At 42.4% G+C, this 14,887-nt stretch overlaps 1 protein-coding gene across 2 annotated transcripts in view; it reads right to left on the reverse strand.

The window, feature by feature from the left end:
* Positions 1-14,887, reverse strand: part of PGM1 (phosphoglucomutase 1) — a 65,910-nt gene that overhangs the window by 32,632 nt on the left and 18,391 nt on the right. Inside the window, exon 1 of one of the 2 annotated variants that reach the window (XM_043461094.1) lies at positions 2,469-3,149. The exons of the other annotated variant lie outside the window; for it this stretch is intronic. Within the exon in view, the coding sequence (XP_043317029.1) occupies positions 2,469-2,768 (300 nt within the window). The 5' untranslated portion in view covers positions 2,769-3,149. Of the gene's footprint in view, positions 1-2,468; positions 3,150-14,887 lie in introns of those variants that run through there. 2 annotated transcript variants of the gene reach the window in all.

Genomic DNA, 14,887 nt, shown 5'->3' on the forward strand with positions numbered 1-14,887 from the left:
CAAACGCACTTTAACACAAAAAAGGGGGGAAAAAAACACCTTCCCTGGGTCCCAGATGTCTACCAACTTAGAGACACCCCCTCAGCCCTACACTGAGAGTCCTTCACCAAAAAGCATTTCCTGCCCTTACTCTTGCCCACCGCTCCCTTCTGTGTAACTCAAGTCCTGCTGCTAAACTGGATACCTCCTTCTCCCCCAACATTTTATAGTTAACCATGGCAGGGAGCAAACATTAAAATATTCCTTTCAATTGAAAATAGGGCTTGGTGTTTGCTTATGTTTCCCCAAAACACCAAACAAACAAAAGGTTCCATTTTCTTTGCTCTGCCAGTCATACATACGGTTCTATTCTCATTTCTAAAATTATCTCAAGGATAGATCTCTGGGGACTGGATGAGATACCAGTGCCATAAATGAGACCTTACCAATGTTTTATTTTGTACATTAAAACTGCCTGTAACTGCAGACAGCTCTGTGCAAATAAAAGCAAAGGCAAAGCGTATTCTACTATCCATAAATGTACCAGATAAAAGCGTACTAAAGGGAAGAAATGAAATTATTTCCATGTAGCTCGCCAGGCTGAAAAGCTCTCTTAGAATCGGCTCATGGGTATAGTGGGTATTAACAAAACTGAGGAAGGAACCCGGACTTCTATTAATACCAAAATCTGTGGCAATAAATTATCTTTCCTTTAGACTGCCTCCCTAAATTCTGCCCACAATCAAAGGGATGTTAAAATAGAATTTAGGATATGTTAGAAAAAGATATCAAACTAAATAGGATTTGATAAGTTTTATCAGATGAAAGTGCTTCATCGGTCCACTAAACGTTTTACGTAATCAGCTGGGTAGCACAAGTGCTTCAAATGCAACACTATTTTTAATAAGGAACGTCCTTGAAAAGACTTGAAAATACTGCTTGGGCTGCCACAGCTCTAACAAATAGGCAGTTACCATATTTAGTCAATTATTAGCACTTAAATGCATTATTTAGCAAACCTTCAGATCGTAAATCTGAGAAAGTCTACAGGGTCTGCCTGAATTACACATTCCTACCACCCCTTCCACATCCTTCTGCTTTGCACAAAAATGAAATGAAGACAAATATATCACAGCAAAGGGGACAGTGTACCAGATCCACTCAACAATCTAGATATATGCAGAGAAATAATGTTTCATTCGTTCTCTCCCAAAAGATTAAAAGCATCTTAATACCATTGCCTTTGCAGCTCTCCTCAAAGATGAAATTTACAGCATGTCACACTTTATCTTAAAAATGTGTATGCATCATAATTTCATATTTGAGTGCTTTATCAGCAAATTTTACATGAGAAGCATTCAGATTCTGAAACTGGGTACAAAGGGAATCTCACATTAACAACAATAGGATGTACAAACTCTTCTGAATAGAATTTGGTAACTAACACATGCTTTTTTTTTAAATTTGACTTCTGCAATCACACCTGCTTAGTGTATTGTTAAAATACACTGAAAATAAATGCCTAATGCACTTGGTTATAATGCTAAATTTTATCTTCTCAGAATCACTTCCAGAAAGGAAATAAAACAAATTTTTTAAATTTATAAGTACTAAAGGACTATGTGCTCCAAATTATTGCTAAGTGTAATCTAAAATACTAAAAATGTATTTTTGGTCCCACGGAGGAATTTGCAGAGCAAAAACAGCAATGTTCTGATGCCTGCCTTCCTGTAAATCAGTGAGACTGTGCAGATTATCAAGATCAATGCTTCCTGGTGCAAGATTCCTTCCGATTTGGTTAATTCAGCCAACACAGTTTTCCACAATGCAGAGCTTTAGCAGAGCCTCCTGATATTATAGGCTCACAGAAGTTATTATCTCTACCCTGCTGCACAAATTCACCACACACAGGACTTCTTTGTATCCAAGGTCATTATAAGTGGGTTCCCCTCTAACAGGTCCTCTTGGAAGGCTCACACCTAACATTTTCCAGTTCTCTCCCAGCATTTCTGCACAGCTACCAGGACCCACAAATAACAGCGTGCCCTGGCTTTTGTTTTCCTGTTTGACAAGTGACTGAACTTCAACAAGGAGGCCATTGAAAGAAAACAAAATCTTCCTCTCTCCGTGGCTCCTAAGAGCCTCCTACGCAGGACAGAGTGCCCCTGAAAACTAGTTAGAATGTAGATAAGACAGCTTAAGGCTGGGGTGAGCTTTAAATGTCTAAAAGCAACAGGTCCATTTTCAAGCAACAGGCACAGAGCACAACATAAGAAACTGAGTTTACATCCCCAAATCCCAGTGTGACAAATATAATTTCAGGGGTAATATCACAATATACAATCTCTGAAGTCACACTCAAACTTAATTGGATGTTAGTAGCATTGAGGGGTATACAACATACAAATCTTTGTACTTGGGTATATTTTTGCAGAATTAAGAGGTTATATGGAGAGCCAGAAACATAGCAATACTTATCATATACCAACCCCATTGGCAGCTGCCATCTGCACTATTGTCTCTATTGCCGATTTATTAAAATATCGCCCATCTCCACCAACCACCAGTGAGGCTCCCTGGCGATCTTTTAGGTCTATGGAAAAGAATATACTCTGGATGAAATTCTCCAGATAGCATGGTTTTTCCTCGAAATAGTAGGTTTTCTTCCGTAATCCACTAGTTCCTGGTTTCTGGTCATAGTAGGGAGCCGTAGTAAAAGTCAACAGAGGGAGAGGACCTTCTTCCATTTTTCTGTATTTCCCAGAAATCCATTCATCAAAATCACTCATCTTTCATTTCCACCACTTGGCTCAGCGAGGGTGTCCAGAAAGCAGTCAAGGGTCCCCAAAATAGTCTGTCCAACCTGAAGCTGCTACAGTGTCACCCGAGTAACTAAAACAGAGATCTTGCCTGGATGATCCCTCTCAATGAGGAAGCTGGGTTAATTCCTGTTGTCGTCGCCCCATGTGAAAAAGTGAAGGACCAAACACCCACCCACACCCACACTCAAAGCAGATCTTCAGTGTTGTTTTGATGAGGACATTCTGCCCACAACCATGCCAAATACCCTTCAATTATTTTTGCCTCATTCCCCTGTTAGGGTGGAGATAGGTCCAGAGGGTGCTGCGTGCAGCAGACTTCAGTTACAAACACCAGGTGGCTTCCAGACGCCTCTCCCAGAGCCAGGCAAAGACGAAGCAAGTGCAGTCCTAAGGAGCAAGTTCGTGAACAAGACACCCTGGTGTGGCTCCCGCTGCTACTGACACCCTTAAACCAGAGCCTCTCTGGCAGTCATCTCTGATAAGGCCATCTGCAAGCTAAAGTTGTTTCATGCCATCTCGCAAATTAAAGGTCAGTCTTAAAATGGAAATGACGGATCTCAGTTACCTCTGCTTTCCTTTCATCACCGTCATTTTGATACTCAAATATCTGATACTCAAGTGATTTTTTTTTTACTTCCCACATGCAATCCCAGTTAGAAGGGAGAAAAGGCATCAAACAGAACAGATTTATTCATTGGCCACCAAGGATTTAAGTAAATAGTATTCAATTCTAGAAGAATAGAGACTCACAGACATGCCCTGAATGATCAACAGCTGGTCATTCCCTTGAATTTATAGAAAAGTAGGGATAAACAGGAGAAGGCAATGGCACCCCACTCCAGGACTCTTGCCTGGAAAATCCCATGGACGGAGGAGCCTGGTGGGCTGCAGTCCATGGGGTCACTAAGAGTCGGACACGACTGAGCGACTTCACCTTCACTTTTCACTTTCATGCATTGGGGAAGGAAATGGCAACCCACTCCAGTATTCTTGCCTGGAGAATCCCCAGGGACGGGGGAGGCTGGTGGGCTGCTCTCTATGGGGTCACACAAAGTCGGACACAACTGCAGTGACTTAGCAGCAGCAGCAGGGATAAACAGGGCTTCCCTGGTGGCTCAGATGGTAAAGAATCCGCCTGCAATGCGGGAGACCTGGGTTTAATCCCTGGGTTGCAGAGATCCCCTGGAGGAGGGCATGGCAACCCACTCCAGTATTCTTGCCTGGAGAATCCCATGGACAGAGGAGCCTAGCAGTCCATAGGGTCCCAAAGAGTCGGACATGACTGAACAAGTGAGCAACAACATTGTCAAGGTTTCGGCGAACCTGTTAAGGAGACTTGGAAAGTAAATCGAGACTAGTTATGCCACATGTCTGGGGAGTTTGATGTGCACATAAAAGTCAGGTTTTCAAGGGAAAAGTAGTAATCCCTTGAAAAACAAAAATCTGCGTATTTTCCTACTAACTTGTCCAGCCAGGTCCAAAAGCAGACAGGCCCTGGGAGGAGCAGACAGCCTTCTGTGAGGCAAGAATGTCTCTTTGTTCCAGGCACTGCTCACACAGGACTGAGAACTAACAGGCCATGAGCAGAAAGCAGGCCACTCACAAGGGAGCCCGGTCTCCTTCATATGGCAAATGGGGCTGGCCCATCTGCAAGCAGGACCTCACTTTATAACATTAACACAATTCACAAGACACATCTATTAAGCTGAAAACCAGTCGGTCAAAAGATAATTATATTTTATAGCTTATTTTTGCCCCTTATTGCATTTTTAAAACTAAAACTTTCGTGAAGTAAGCTTGCTTTAGTAGTCTACACACCCAATGTTTTTCAACTTACTACAAATGCACTTTTTAAACTCATATTTTTTCAGTTCGGTGGCCAATTTTCTCTGGTTTTTGATAGGTTCACAAATTGCACCAGTATATATGTCTTGACATATTTAATAATAGAGCCATATTTCTGAAATATCAACTCAACAGTTTTTTCATTGGGAATAACAGAGCAACCAACCAAGTAATTGGTAGTTTCCTTAACGAGGTCTTGAACCAGGGAAGATTCAGGAATGCTTGGTTGCAAGGGGCTCCAACATCCCCACTAAAGCTTCTCTGCTCACACATTCCAGCGTGTTCTCTGCTGGTGGTTGACCACTCTCTCTCGAAGCTCTTTCTGAATCCAGAGCTAGGGAGAGTAATGTTCTCTTAGGGGCTTTTCCCATACATTTACTTATTTTATTTACAATTTATGGTCAGTGCAAATAAATTCCATAAAATGAGAAATCATAAAGACTCAAGGCACAATTATGAAAATTCAAAATAGATGTTCAACACACACACCAAAAAAAACCCCACAAGCATCAAAGTGAGTTTATTTGTAGCATAAGATCTGACAGGGGTTATTTCAAAGCATGGCAAATGCTTGTTTCAGTTTTGTTTTTTTTTTAAGACAGTGGCCATATCACATACTAGAACACCTCAGCTCATCGGTGTGTTTTTGTACGAACCAAAATTTGTTTCTAAAAATACTGCTTCACATCGAAACTGTTGTAAAAGCTGTACTTCTCCAGAATTAAGCCTACTCTTAGGCCTTGTACAGGTTTCTCATCACCTAAAAACTGACTGATACAGAAAGTATTCCAGATGTAACTACTCGGATTCTAAAGTAGTTTAAAAGAATCATTGCAAACTTCATAACGCTGGTGCTCTTCCAGCCCTCTCTCTCTAAACAGCTGATATGCCACTTCAGGGTTCATTATTTGATGGTCTCTCACTTTCAAGGCTTTTAAATATTCCTCTCCAGTAGAGCATCTTCATATTTAAAACATTATTTAACACTAATGGAAATAGACAGTAGCGTTTGAGCATTGAGAAGTCCTATGTATGAAACCTGGGGAATCGGGTCACTAGGTGAACCCAGACCCCCTCTAGGATGGAATGTCCTTATGGACACATACACTTTTTTACTTCACTGCACGTGAGCCAGCTTCACAGCGAGGCATGGACTGGAAAGACTCTCATCTCTCATGGCTCCTGCACGTGCCAATGAATACCCAGCAATTCAAGTGCACGTCAAGCCTAAGCCTCCAAAGGAGAGAGTTCAGTACCTCAAAGCAAAGAGCAATGTTTTCACCAACTACATGCGTGGCATGGTGTTTGTCAGCATGCAAAACTAATCCAAAAAGATATAATACTTGCCCTAAAAAAGCTTCTATTCTAAAAATGGGCCCGAGTCATAATTTTATGGACACTATAGAACTCAACCCCATATAAAAATATTACCAGAAGCAGCAATGTTAGATGGACTGTGAAGTGTGGTAAAAAAGGAGAAGCATTAAAAACATTAAGCTTCCGAAGACGCTCAGACTAAGTGGGACAGCTATTAAGAAACTCATTTGTTTGAGCTCTCCAGCAAAGGTTGAACTTCATCTTCAGAAACGTTACTGTCGAGCATAGCGAACCCAATTTGGCCTAATGAATTCTCCTGCCTCACCAGTACTCCTTCACAATGACACAAATTACATTTAAACCATATGGGGGATTTAAGGATTATTCCCTTCAGACAAGAAACTTTCACATTGGTCTTGGGTCCAATCAATTTCACAATGGCAGAGTTATGAACCCCTTCGCTCCCAGCCTCGCAAAGACTCCAGTTTCCACTCTAATCAACAGCGATGCCTTTCTAGTAGAAGACAGCAGAAACAGAAGACTTGCCAATACTTCATTCGTTCTATCTTTCTTTTTTTCCATTGACAAACATTTACTGGATAGCTAACTGCCATGTCCCAGGGCTCATGGGAGAGTGGGACCCAAGGCCTGAAAAGATTCACCTCTTCACATCAAGAATTATTCTTTAGAAAATGCCACAGGAATGAGCACATTATTTAGAACTGGTAACCCTGTCTTTCAGCACAAGCACTAGAAAGTAAGCTACTAACTGGGCTGAAAGCAGCAGGGATCATCAGAACCCCCAGGCCAAAACCCTATGCTTGTGATGCTGCAGGTGCCTGCCCAAGTGTTGGGGTCAATTATCCTCCAATTAAGAAAATATATATTGGTTTCTAAAATGCATGAGAGGCACAGTCTTGAGCAATTCACTTAACTGACCCAAGTCTGTAAGCTAGGGATCACAATGAAGGTTGTTCTGAGCACTGAATTGGGCAACATGTACGAACCCACTTATGACCTATGATTCCAGCGACAGGAATCACAAGCTGGGAAAAGTCATTCATTTCTCCAACCAACAGTAAGCAAGCTTGCAATGAATGCCTGCCACAGAGGAGACATTGCAGGATAATACAAAGACCACAGGTTCAGGAGCCAGACACAAGCAGGGCTCAAATCTTAGACTCTAAACAGACTGGTGGACACAGCAGGGGAAGGACAGGGCAGGACTGAAACATACACGTTACCGTATGTAAAACAGCCAGCCAGCGGGAATTTGCTGCCTGACCCAAGGAGCTCAAACCCAGTGCTCTGTGACAACCTAGAGGGGTGGGATGGAGTGGGAGGCTGGAGGGAAGTTCAAGAGGGAGGGGACATAGGTACACCTATGGCTGATTCATGTTGATGTGGAGCAGAAATCAACACAACATTGTAAAGCAATTATCCTTCAATTAAAAAAAAACATATTGGTTTCTAAAATATATGAGAGGTACAATCTTGAGCAATTCACTTAACTGACCTGAGTCTGTAAGCTAGGGCTCACAATGAAGGTTGTTCTGAGTACTGAACTGGGCAACATGTATGAAAACACTTATGACCTGTGTCTGGCATCCAGCAGATTATCAGTAAATGTTAGCCCCTCACCCTTCCATCCTCAATGCCCTGAGGATGAAAATGGGATGATGATACCTGCCTCACAATAAATGTCTATGAAAACCCTTGTGAACTAGAGAATGATATAAAGATATGAATTTTTATTCACATGCTGAGGAGTGGTAAGGATAGAAAAAAAGGTGAATGGACCTTTGTTCTTAAGAAGTTCATGTTAGAGGAGCCGTCAAAACCTGGTGGCCTCAGTGATGTCCCAGCGGTCCCTGGACAGGACTGTGGCTCTCAAGAGGCTGCAGTGATGGGGTGAGGCTGGAGAAGTAGCTGGGACAAGGTTACACAGTCTCATGAACCACAGTAAGGTTTATTTTGTAGGCACTGGAAGCTATGGGTATTTTTAAACAGAAGGAATACAAACTGCTTTTTTTTTGAAAGTTGACTGGCTGCCAGTAGTGTATCAAATAGCTTAGAGGAGAAAAGACTGGGAAAAGATTAACCAAGGCTTGCAAAAAGGATTCCCTCTGCAGCTGAGGTGGATCTGAGGATCCTGGTCTCTGTGACCCTGTCCAGAGTTGCTCCTCTTACATAAGACTTCTTCAACTCTGAGTCCTTGGCCAGTTTGGGCCCTGTAGGTTACTCTCCTCCAACATGAAGACACTATCCAAACAACCTCTTTTTCCTCTGACCCCTTCTGCTCACTCTCTTCTCTAAGAACTGTCCCTGACCCCACCTGACAACAGGGGGCTCCTAGGGCCATGTTTCTACTGTGGGACTCAGGCCATGGTCATCAAGGGCAGACAACTGACTGAAGCTGGATCACTCATATTTTTTCTTCTAGGAATCTAGAATTAGGACTCAAAAGTGCACCAGTCAGATTTAGTTAGTCTTTGAAGTGGGAAGACAGGTAAACTCAGAAGCTGTGGGGCAGGGACCTCATGTCATGAGAATGTCTATAGAACTCTTAACTGGCAGACATGAGAATACACGAGAATATGAGAAGGCGATTATGCAGATCCATCTCTGGATCACTCAGGCACATCTAAGAGCTGGGGACCTGACACACAGAATTGGAAAAGAATTCAGAGTAGCTTCAGGCAGAATATCAGTTAGATGGATCTTCTCAAGAGAGTAGGGACTGCAGACTCATGAGACATGAGAACTGGGGAAAGTGGTCTGTGAACACAAGCCACTTGAGACTCATGTTGGCATGAGTTCTGGACTGGGGCAATACCACTGTTAGATTTCCAGTCAACGTCACCCCCAGTTCCAGGGGAAGTGTGTGTTAGTCACTCAGTCGTGTCTGACTCTTTGCAACCCCATGGACAGTATCCCGCCAGGCTCCTCTGTCCTTCAGGCAAGGAGACTAGAGTGAGTAGCCATTTCCTTCTCCAAGGGATCTTCCTGACCCAGGGATCGAAACCGGGTCTTTCGCATGGCAGGCAGATTCTTTATCATCTGAGCCACGAGGGAAGGCCAACTGCTTGGAATAAGAGAATGGTTTTTGAATTGAGCACTTTTTAACATAAAAAGATTTAGAATTAAGTATTGACGTGAAGCAAACTCATAGTAGAAAGATAATAAAAATAAACCAAACATAGTATTACTGTTTTGTAATAAGTCTTGGAGAAAATCTATATTTTAAGTACATTAAGAGAATCTGGGATATTAGTTTGCCTAACAGGTCAGCCCTGTGATACCAATTTACAATGTATAGTTGAGTAAGTTATTTTGGCTTATGATTTTAAAAGAATTTTATAAAAGTTATAAACATTATTGGAAAAGTCAAGAAAACTTTGAATGTACCATATTTTTATATTTAAATCTCAGATTCAGACAGCTAACTGCAGTGTTTCAAGGAATGGACTTTAGGGCTAGACTGACGGAGTTGGAACCCAGTTCTGCCAGTCACTGGCTGTGTGACCTCAGACAAGTTACTGAACCTCTTTGGGCTTCCACTGCCCACATCTGAAAAACAGGAGAACAACAGTCCCCCACCCCACGTGTTGTCACAGTCACCACTGAATGAGGCAATATACAGAAAATTCTAAAACTAGTGCTGGTGTGGGGCACCCTGCACAGGTATCTGCGATTATCATTATTAGATTACATCAGTGCAATGGGAATCTTTTCACACTTTTGCTTGTGAGACAAAGGCTTCAAAAAGTAAACAAACATATTTGATCTCTAAACTTGTAATATTCATAGGAGTTTGAGTAAATGAATTTATAACTAAGATCTCATCTACACACATACAGACACACACATAAACACACACATACACACAAATCCCACCAACTTACACTGACAATTGAGTCAGCAGAGAGAGAGGAAAATGAAGCTAACGTGCTAAGATAAACAGAGGAGAGTCTGAGGCTAACTGCCTGGGCTCCTCCTGCTTCAGATTCTTGTAAGGCACATGTGCCCACCCTGCCCCCTGGCTTTCAGGAGACCCTCTGGCCTTATGACACAGTCCTCTTAGAGGCTCCCTCTAGCAGACTGGGTTTCTATTACTTGCCACACCTATAGCTCCTCACTGTGTTGAATGGGGCTCTGCAATGCATGGCTCCACTTGCCAGGATGAGGCAGGCTCCACCTGCTGTCCCATCCTGGCAAGAAGGGGAAGAAAAGAAACCCCCTGCCTTCACAGTCTGAGATCCTCAGCCAACCAAAAGCAGCTCTTAAGCAAAGTACTTAACCTCTCAGTGCCCACATTTTCTCATCTTTGAAGTGGGGATTGAAAATTGTACCTCCTTAGACTTAACTGTCGTCATCATTTGACAACACTGCAATATCGAATCATTAGATTGTACACTTGAAACTAATACAATGTTATATGTCACTTAGTCCTCAATTATTCTTTAAAAATGCATCATTTAAAGAGAGTTTTAAAAAAGCAAAGAAATAGTACCTACTGCACAGGTGTGTTGTATAAAGATACGATGAGTTAACAAGTGAAAAAAGCTTAGCACTGGCTGGTTCTACCCTGAGAGCCCTACTTTAGAGTTAGCTTTTATGACTGCCCTCAACCAATCTGAAAATATACAGCTGCATTTAATACCTATCTATGAGTATATCTGTTTTAATAGAGTTAGGAAATGTCTTTTAAAGAAAAGGAGAAACTACTTTAAGCTCTAAAGGTATAATGCCAGAAGAATTATGAGGACCAGATGGTTTGCTTAGAGCTGTACAGAATCTCAGGTTCAAAAAATACTCCTGGGCTTCCTTGGCGGCTCTGTGGTAAAGAATCTGCCTGCCAAAGTGGGAGACATGAGTTTGATCCCTGATCTGGGAAGATCCCATATGCCTGGGAACAACTAAGCCCATGCACCACAACTATTGAGGCTATGCTCTAGAGCCTGAGAGCCCCAACTACTGAAGCCCGAGTGTATTAAAGCCCGTGCTCCAGAACAAGAGAAGCCCCCACAGTGAGAAGTCCGCACCGCAACGAGGGTAGCCGCAACTAGAGAAAAGCTCACGTGCACTAACAAAGATCTAGTGCAGCCAAAAATAAACAAAATTATTTTTAAAAAACCAAACCCTGAAGCATATTTTGATGTTAAAAACAAACAGAACTGCTGCCTGGAAGCGGGTACATCCTTTAGCATCCGTCACTCTGCTGTCCCTCTGCTGACCCACCCCTGTGTCCAACGGTTACTATGTAAACTGACTTTCTCCAGTGACATCATCAGGCACCGTGGACCACCAGAAGATGACAGATTCAAGTTGTTGAACTTCTGGTCTAAACGGAGAGATAAATAGGTCAACAAGTAATTTCAAAAAGAAGTAAAATATGAGAGCTTGTAAGTGTGCTCTGAGTGCTCAGAGGAAAGAGAAAATTTTTAGAAGGTGTTTTCCACTCCACAAGTGTCATTCTTAATTTGCATGGTTGAATCTAAAAACAATCTCCCCACCGTGAAGATGCTCAAGGTTTAGGAATTAACTTTCATAGAAAAAGTACATGTCAAGAGGACTCCTGTTTAATAAGAAATCACCAATATTTAATCATTCTGACCTAAAAAAAAACAATGTATATAGTTCATATACAACTTTTATATGTATTTTTATCTTATTTCCTTCTGGAGCATCCTCAGAATTTTTTTCATTTAAATTCCTGAAGAATATTCATTTGGAGCTAATAGAATATTTTCCCATATTCTGTCTAATTACCAAGAATTATGTATCAAAATCCTTTGGTAAAAAGTGTGTATTAGTCGCTCAGTCATGTCCAACTCTTTGTGACCCCATGGACTGTAGCCCACCAGGTTTCTCTATCCATGGAATTCTCCAGGCAAGAATACTGGAGTGGATTGCCACTCCCTTCTCCAGAGGAACTTCCCAACCCAGGGATCGAACTCTGGTCTCCTGCATCGCAGGCAGATTCTTTACCGTTTGAGCTAATGTCACCTTGTCTAGGTGACCACAGTATGACACCCGGCACTCTCAGACACACTCCCGCAGCCTGCTTCCTCCTGGGCAGTCCTGGTATGACCTAGGAGTGTGTTTACAAGGCTCGGAAAGTGCAGGGAGACACAGTGCCCTCACTCTGGAAGTTAGGTGATCTGGGAAAACCTGGAGGTCTCACGTCTTAGAAGCTACACAGTTCCTGATAGGTAGAGGCCTGAAAACACACTCTGTTGATGCCTATGCTTCCTTGAAGGAACATAGCTTTCCTAGCATTCTGTGTGCTGAGAGTCACACACTGCTTGAAAATGCTTGCTCGGAAGTCATTTTTCAGTAGCAATTTCATCTGACAGTGTGACCGCAGGGAAGGCCCCCGATCTCTCAGTGAAAGGCAAACCAACATCTAAATGTCTCTTCTATCACGTTTTTTCTGTAGGGGAGATCCAAAGAGCATAGGTCTGCCTGGGAAATTCTTGGATACTGCGGGGACACATCCTGACTGTGAACCTGGATACCAGACCTTGGTAGCAAAATTCACATTTTACTCTCTGTTGGCCCTAGAATGGTGCGGCCTAACAACTGCTTGAAAACCCAGCCAATTGCTGTTTTCTTACTGTGACAGCAATAGCTTGGTCCACCGATTGGGATTTCTGAACCAAGCAGGCGGCTTGCAACTCCTAGCCGCAGGACCATTTCCAGTGGAATGTCACCTTGTCTAGGTAACCATAGTATGGCACCCACCATTCTTGGTAAAAAGAGGGCTATCTAAAGAATGGCTTTATTTTCAAATCATTTATGGTTGTATGTTTCCCTCTTGTGGTAGAAAATGGAAACACAAGCAGGATTTCCTGTGTCCCTCGGAGTTTTTTGGTAGTCAGTGATTGACCCTCTATCAAACGGTAAAAACATGGTGGATTTATTGACTTTTAAGAAGAACAGAGGAACAGTGATGTTATGTTTTCTATCTCATCACTAAGGATGTTTCCAATTACATGGTTTAGCCAAACTAGGATGTGCAGCTGTAAAGAAACTGAAAGAGAGGAAGGACATCTTTTTCTATGGGATCTTTTTGAGCCAGAGCATCTGTAAAATAGGGATAGCAAAATTTCCTTTAAAGGTTCTGACATCAATGAAGAAAGGCATGTAAAGTGCTTATCACCATGCCTGGCTATAGACTAGCCACTCAGTAAATGTTACATAAACAACCAAAACAGAGATATTGGCAAAGGCTTATTCCATCTTTCTAACACACGCCTTGGAAGGAAAGTTATGACCAACTTAGATAGCATATTAAAAAGCAGAGAAATTACTTTGCCAACAAAGGTCCATCTAGTCAAGGCTATGGTTTTTCCAGTAGTCATGTATGGGTGTGAGAGTTGGACTGTGAAGAAAGCTGAGTGCTGAAAGATTGATGCTTTTGAACTGTGGTGTTAGAGAAGACTCTGGAGAGTCCCTTGGACTGCAAGGAGATCAAACCAGTCCATCCTAAAGGAGATCAGTCCTGGGTGTTCATTGGAAGGACTGATGCTGAAGCTGAAACTCCAGTACTTTGGCCACCTCATGTGAAGAGTTGACTCATTGGAAAAGACCCTGATGTTGGGAGGGATTGGGGGCAGGAGGAGAAGGGGACGACAGAAGATGAGATGGCTGGATGGCATCACCGACTCAATGGACATGAGTTTGAGTAAGCTCCAGGAGTTGGTGATGGACAGGGAGGCCTGGCGTGCTGCAATTCATGGGGTCGCAAAGAGTCAGACAGGACTGAGCGACTGAACTGCACTGAACTGAACACATGCCTTGATCTCTAGAGCAGAAGGCCCAGGCAGGAGTGGATCAATGCTACGGGTCAGAGAGACACCTACAACAGGGAAGGGAAAAGGTAAAGGAAGGGGTCAGACAGTCTTGGGTCTGAATCCTGCCTTTGCCAGCTTCTGGCTGTGTACGACCTTTCTGGTTTCAGTTTTCTTATTTGTAAAACAGGGACAATGACACTGCTTTAAAGGCTGTGTACAGTAGATCATTGCAATAGGTCTCAACGTGCTGGGCAGTATCCCAAGAGCTTTACAAGCATTAACTCAATCTTCACAACAACCCTACAAGATCAATAGCATTATTCTCAGCCCCTACCTTAGGATACAGAGGTTATGTCATCCGCCCAAGGTCAAGTAGCTGGGAAAGTGTGGAGACAGGTTTTGAACACAGGCAATCTGGCCCCAGAGCCTACACTCCTACTATAATAGGTGGCCAGGTGAATGGCAAGTACTCAACAAGAAAAAGCTTTTAAAACAGCAATCTAAAGAAATGTGATCATTTTTTCGACTCTACATCATTTATGGGAACTCCTGGGATGAACAGCAGCTCAAGTGGGCAGAGGTAGGACTCTCGCTGGGCCTTAAGATTTAAGTGAGAACAAGGCTTCAGAAAAATCAAATGTTATACCACAAGACACAAAAGATTTGGGAATTGAGTTCTAGATAACGCTATTAAAATTAATTTCCTTGAAGAATTCAGCACAGTGGAAATCTGGGTTTGAATCCTTACTCCTGATAATTTATAGTATCGTGGTGATCTTGAACAAATCAGTGATCCTCTATTTTCTCATCTGTGAAACAGAGATCTAGTTAAGAGTTGTTGATAAGATTAAAGGAGATCATATAAAGGGCTTATCATAGGACTATCATGCAGGTTCTCATGCAAGTAACATGCAAATAACAACCCTGTAATACAGATATCCTCATCATCCCCATTTTAAAGATGAAGAAACTGAGGCTTAGAGAATAAATGATGTGCTCAGAGTCTCACAACAAATATTGGAAGGCAGGCTTTCATTCCAGTTTTAATGCCAAAGCTCATGAATAGGCTGTATGGCTCCTTGTGATAATCAAGTGTGTCTTAACTTGGAGAAAATTAAGAGAAAA

The sequence above is a fragment of the Cervus canadensis genome, chromosome 2 (genome assembly GCF_019320065.1).
Source record: "Cervus canadensis isolate Bull #8, Minnesota chromosome 2, ASM1932006v1, whole genome shotgun sequence".
NCBI classification, from domain to species: domain Eukaryota; kingdom Metazoa; phylum Chordata; class Mammalia; order Artiodactyla; family Cervidae; genus Cervus; species Cervus canadensis.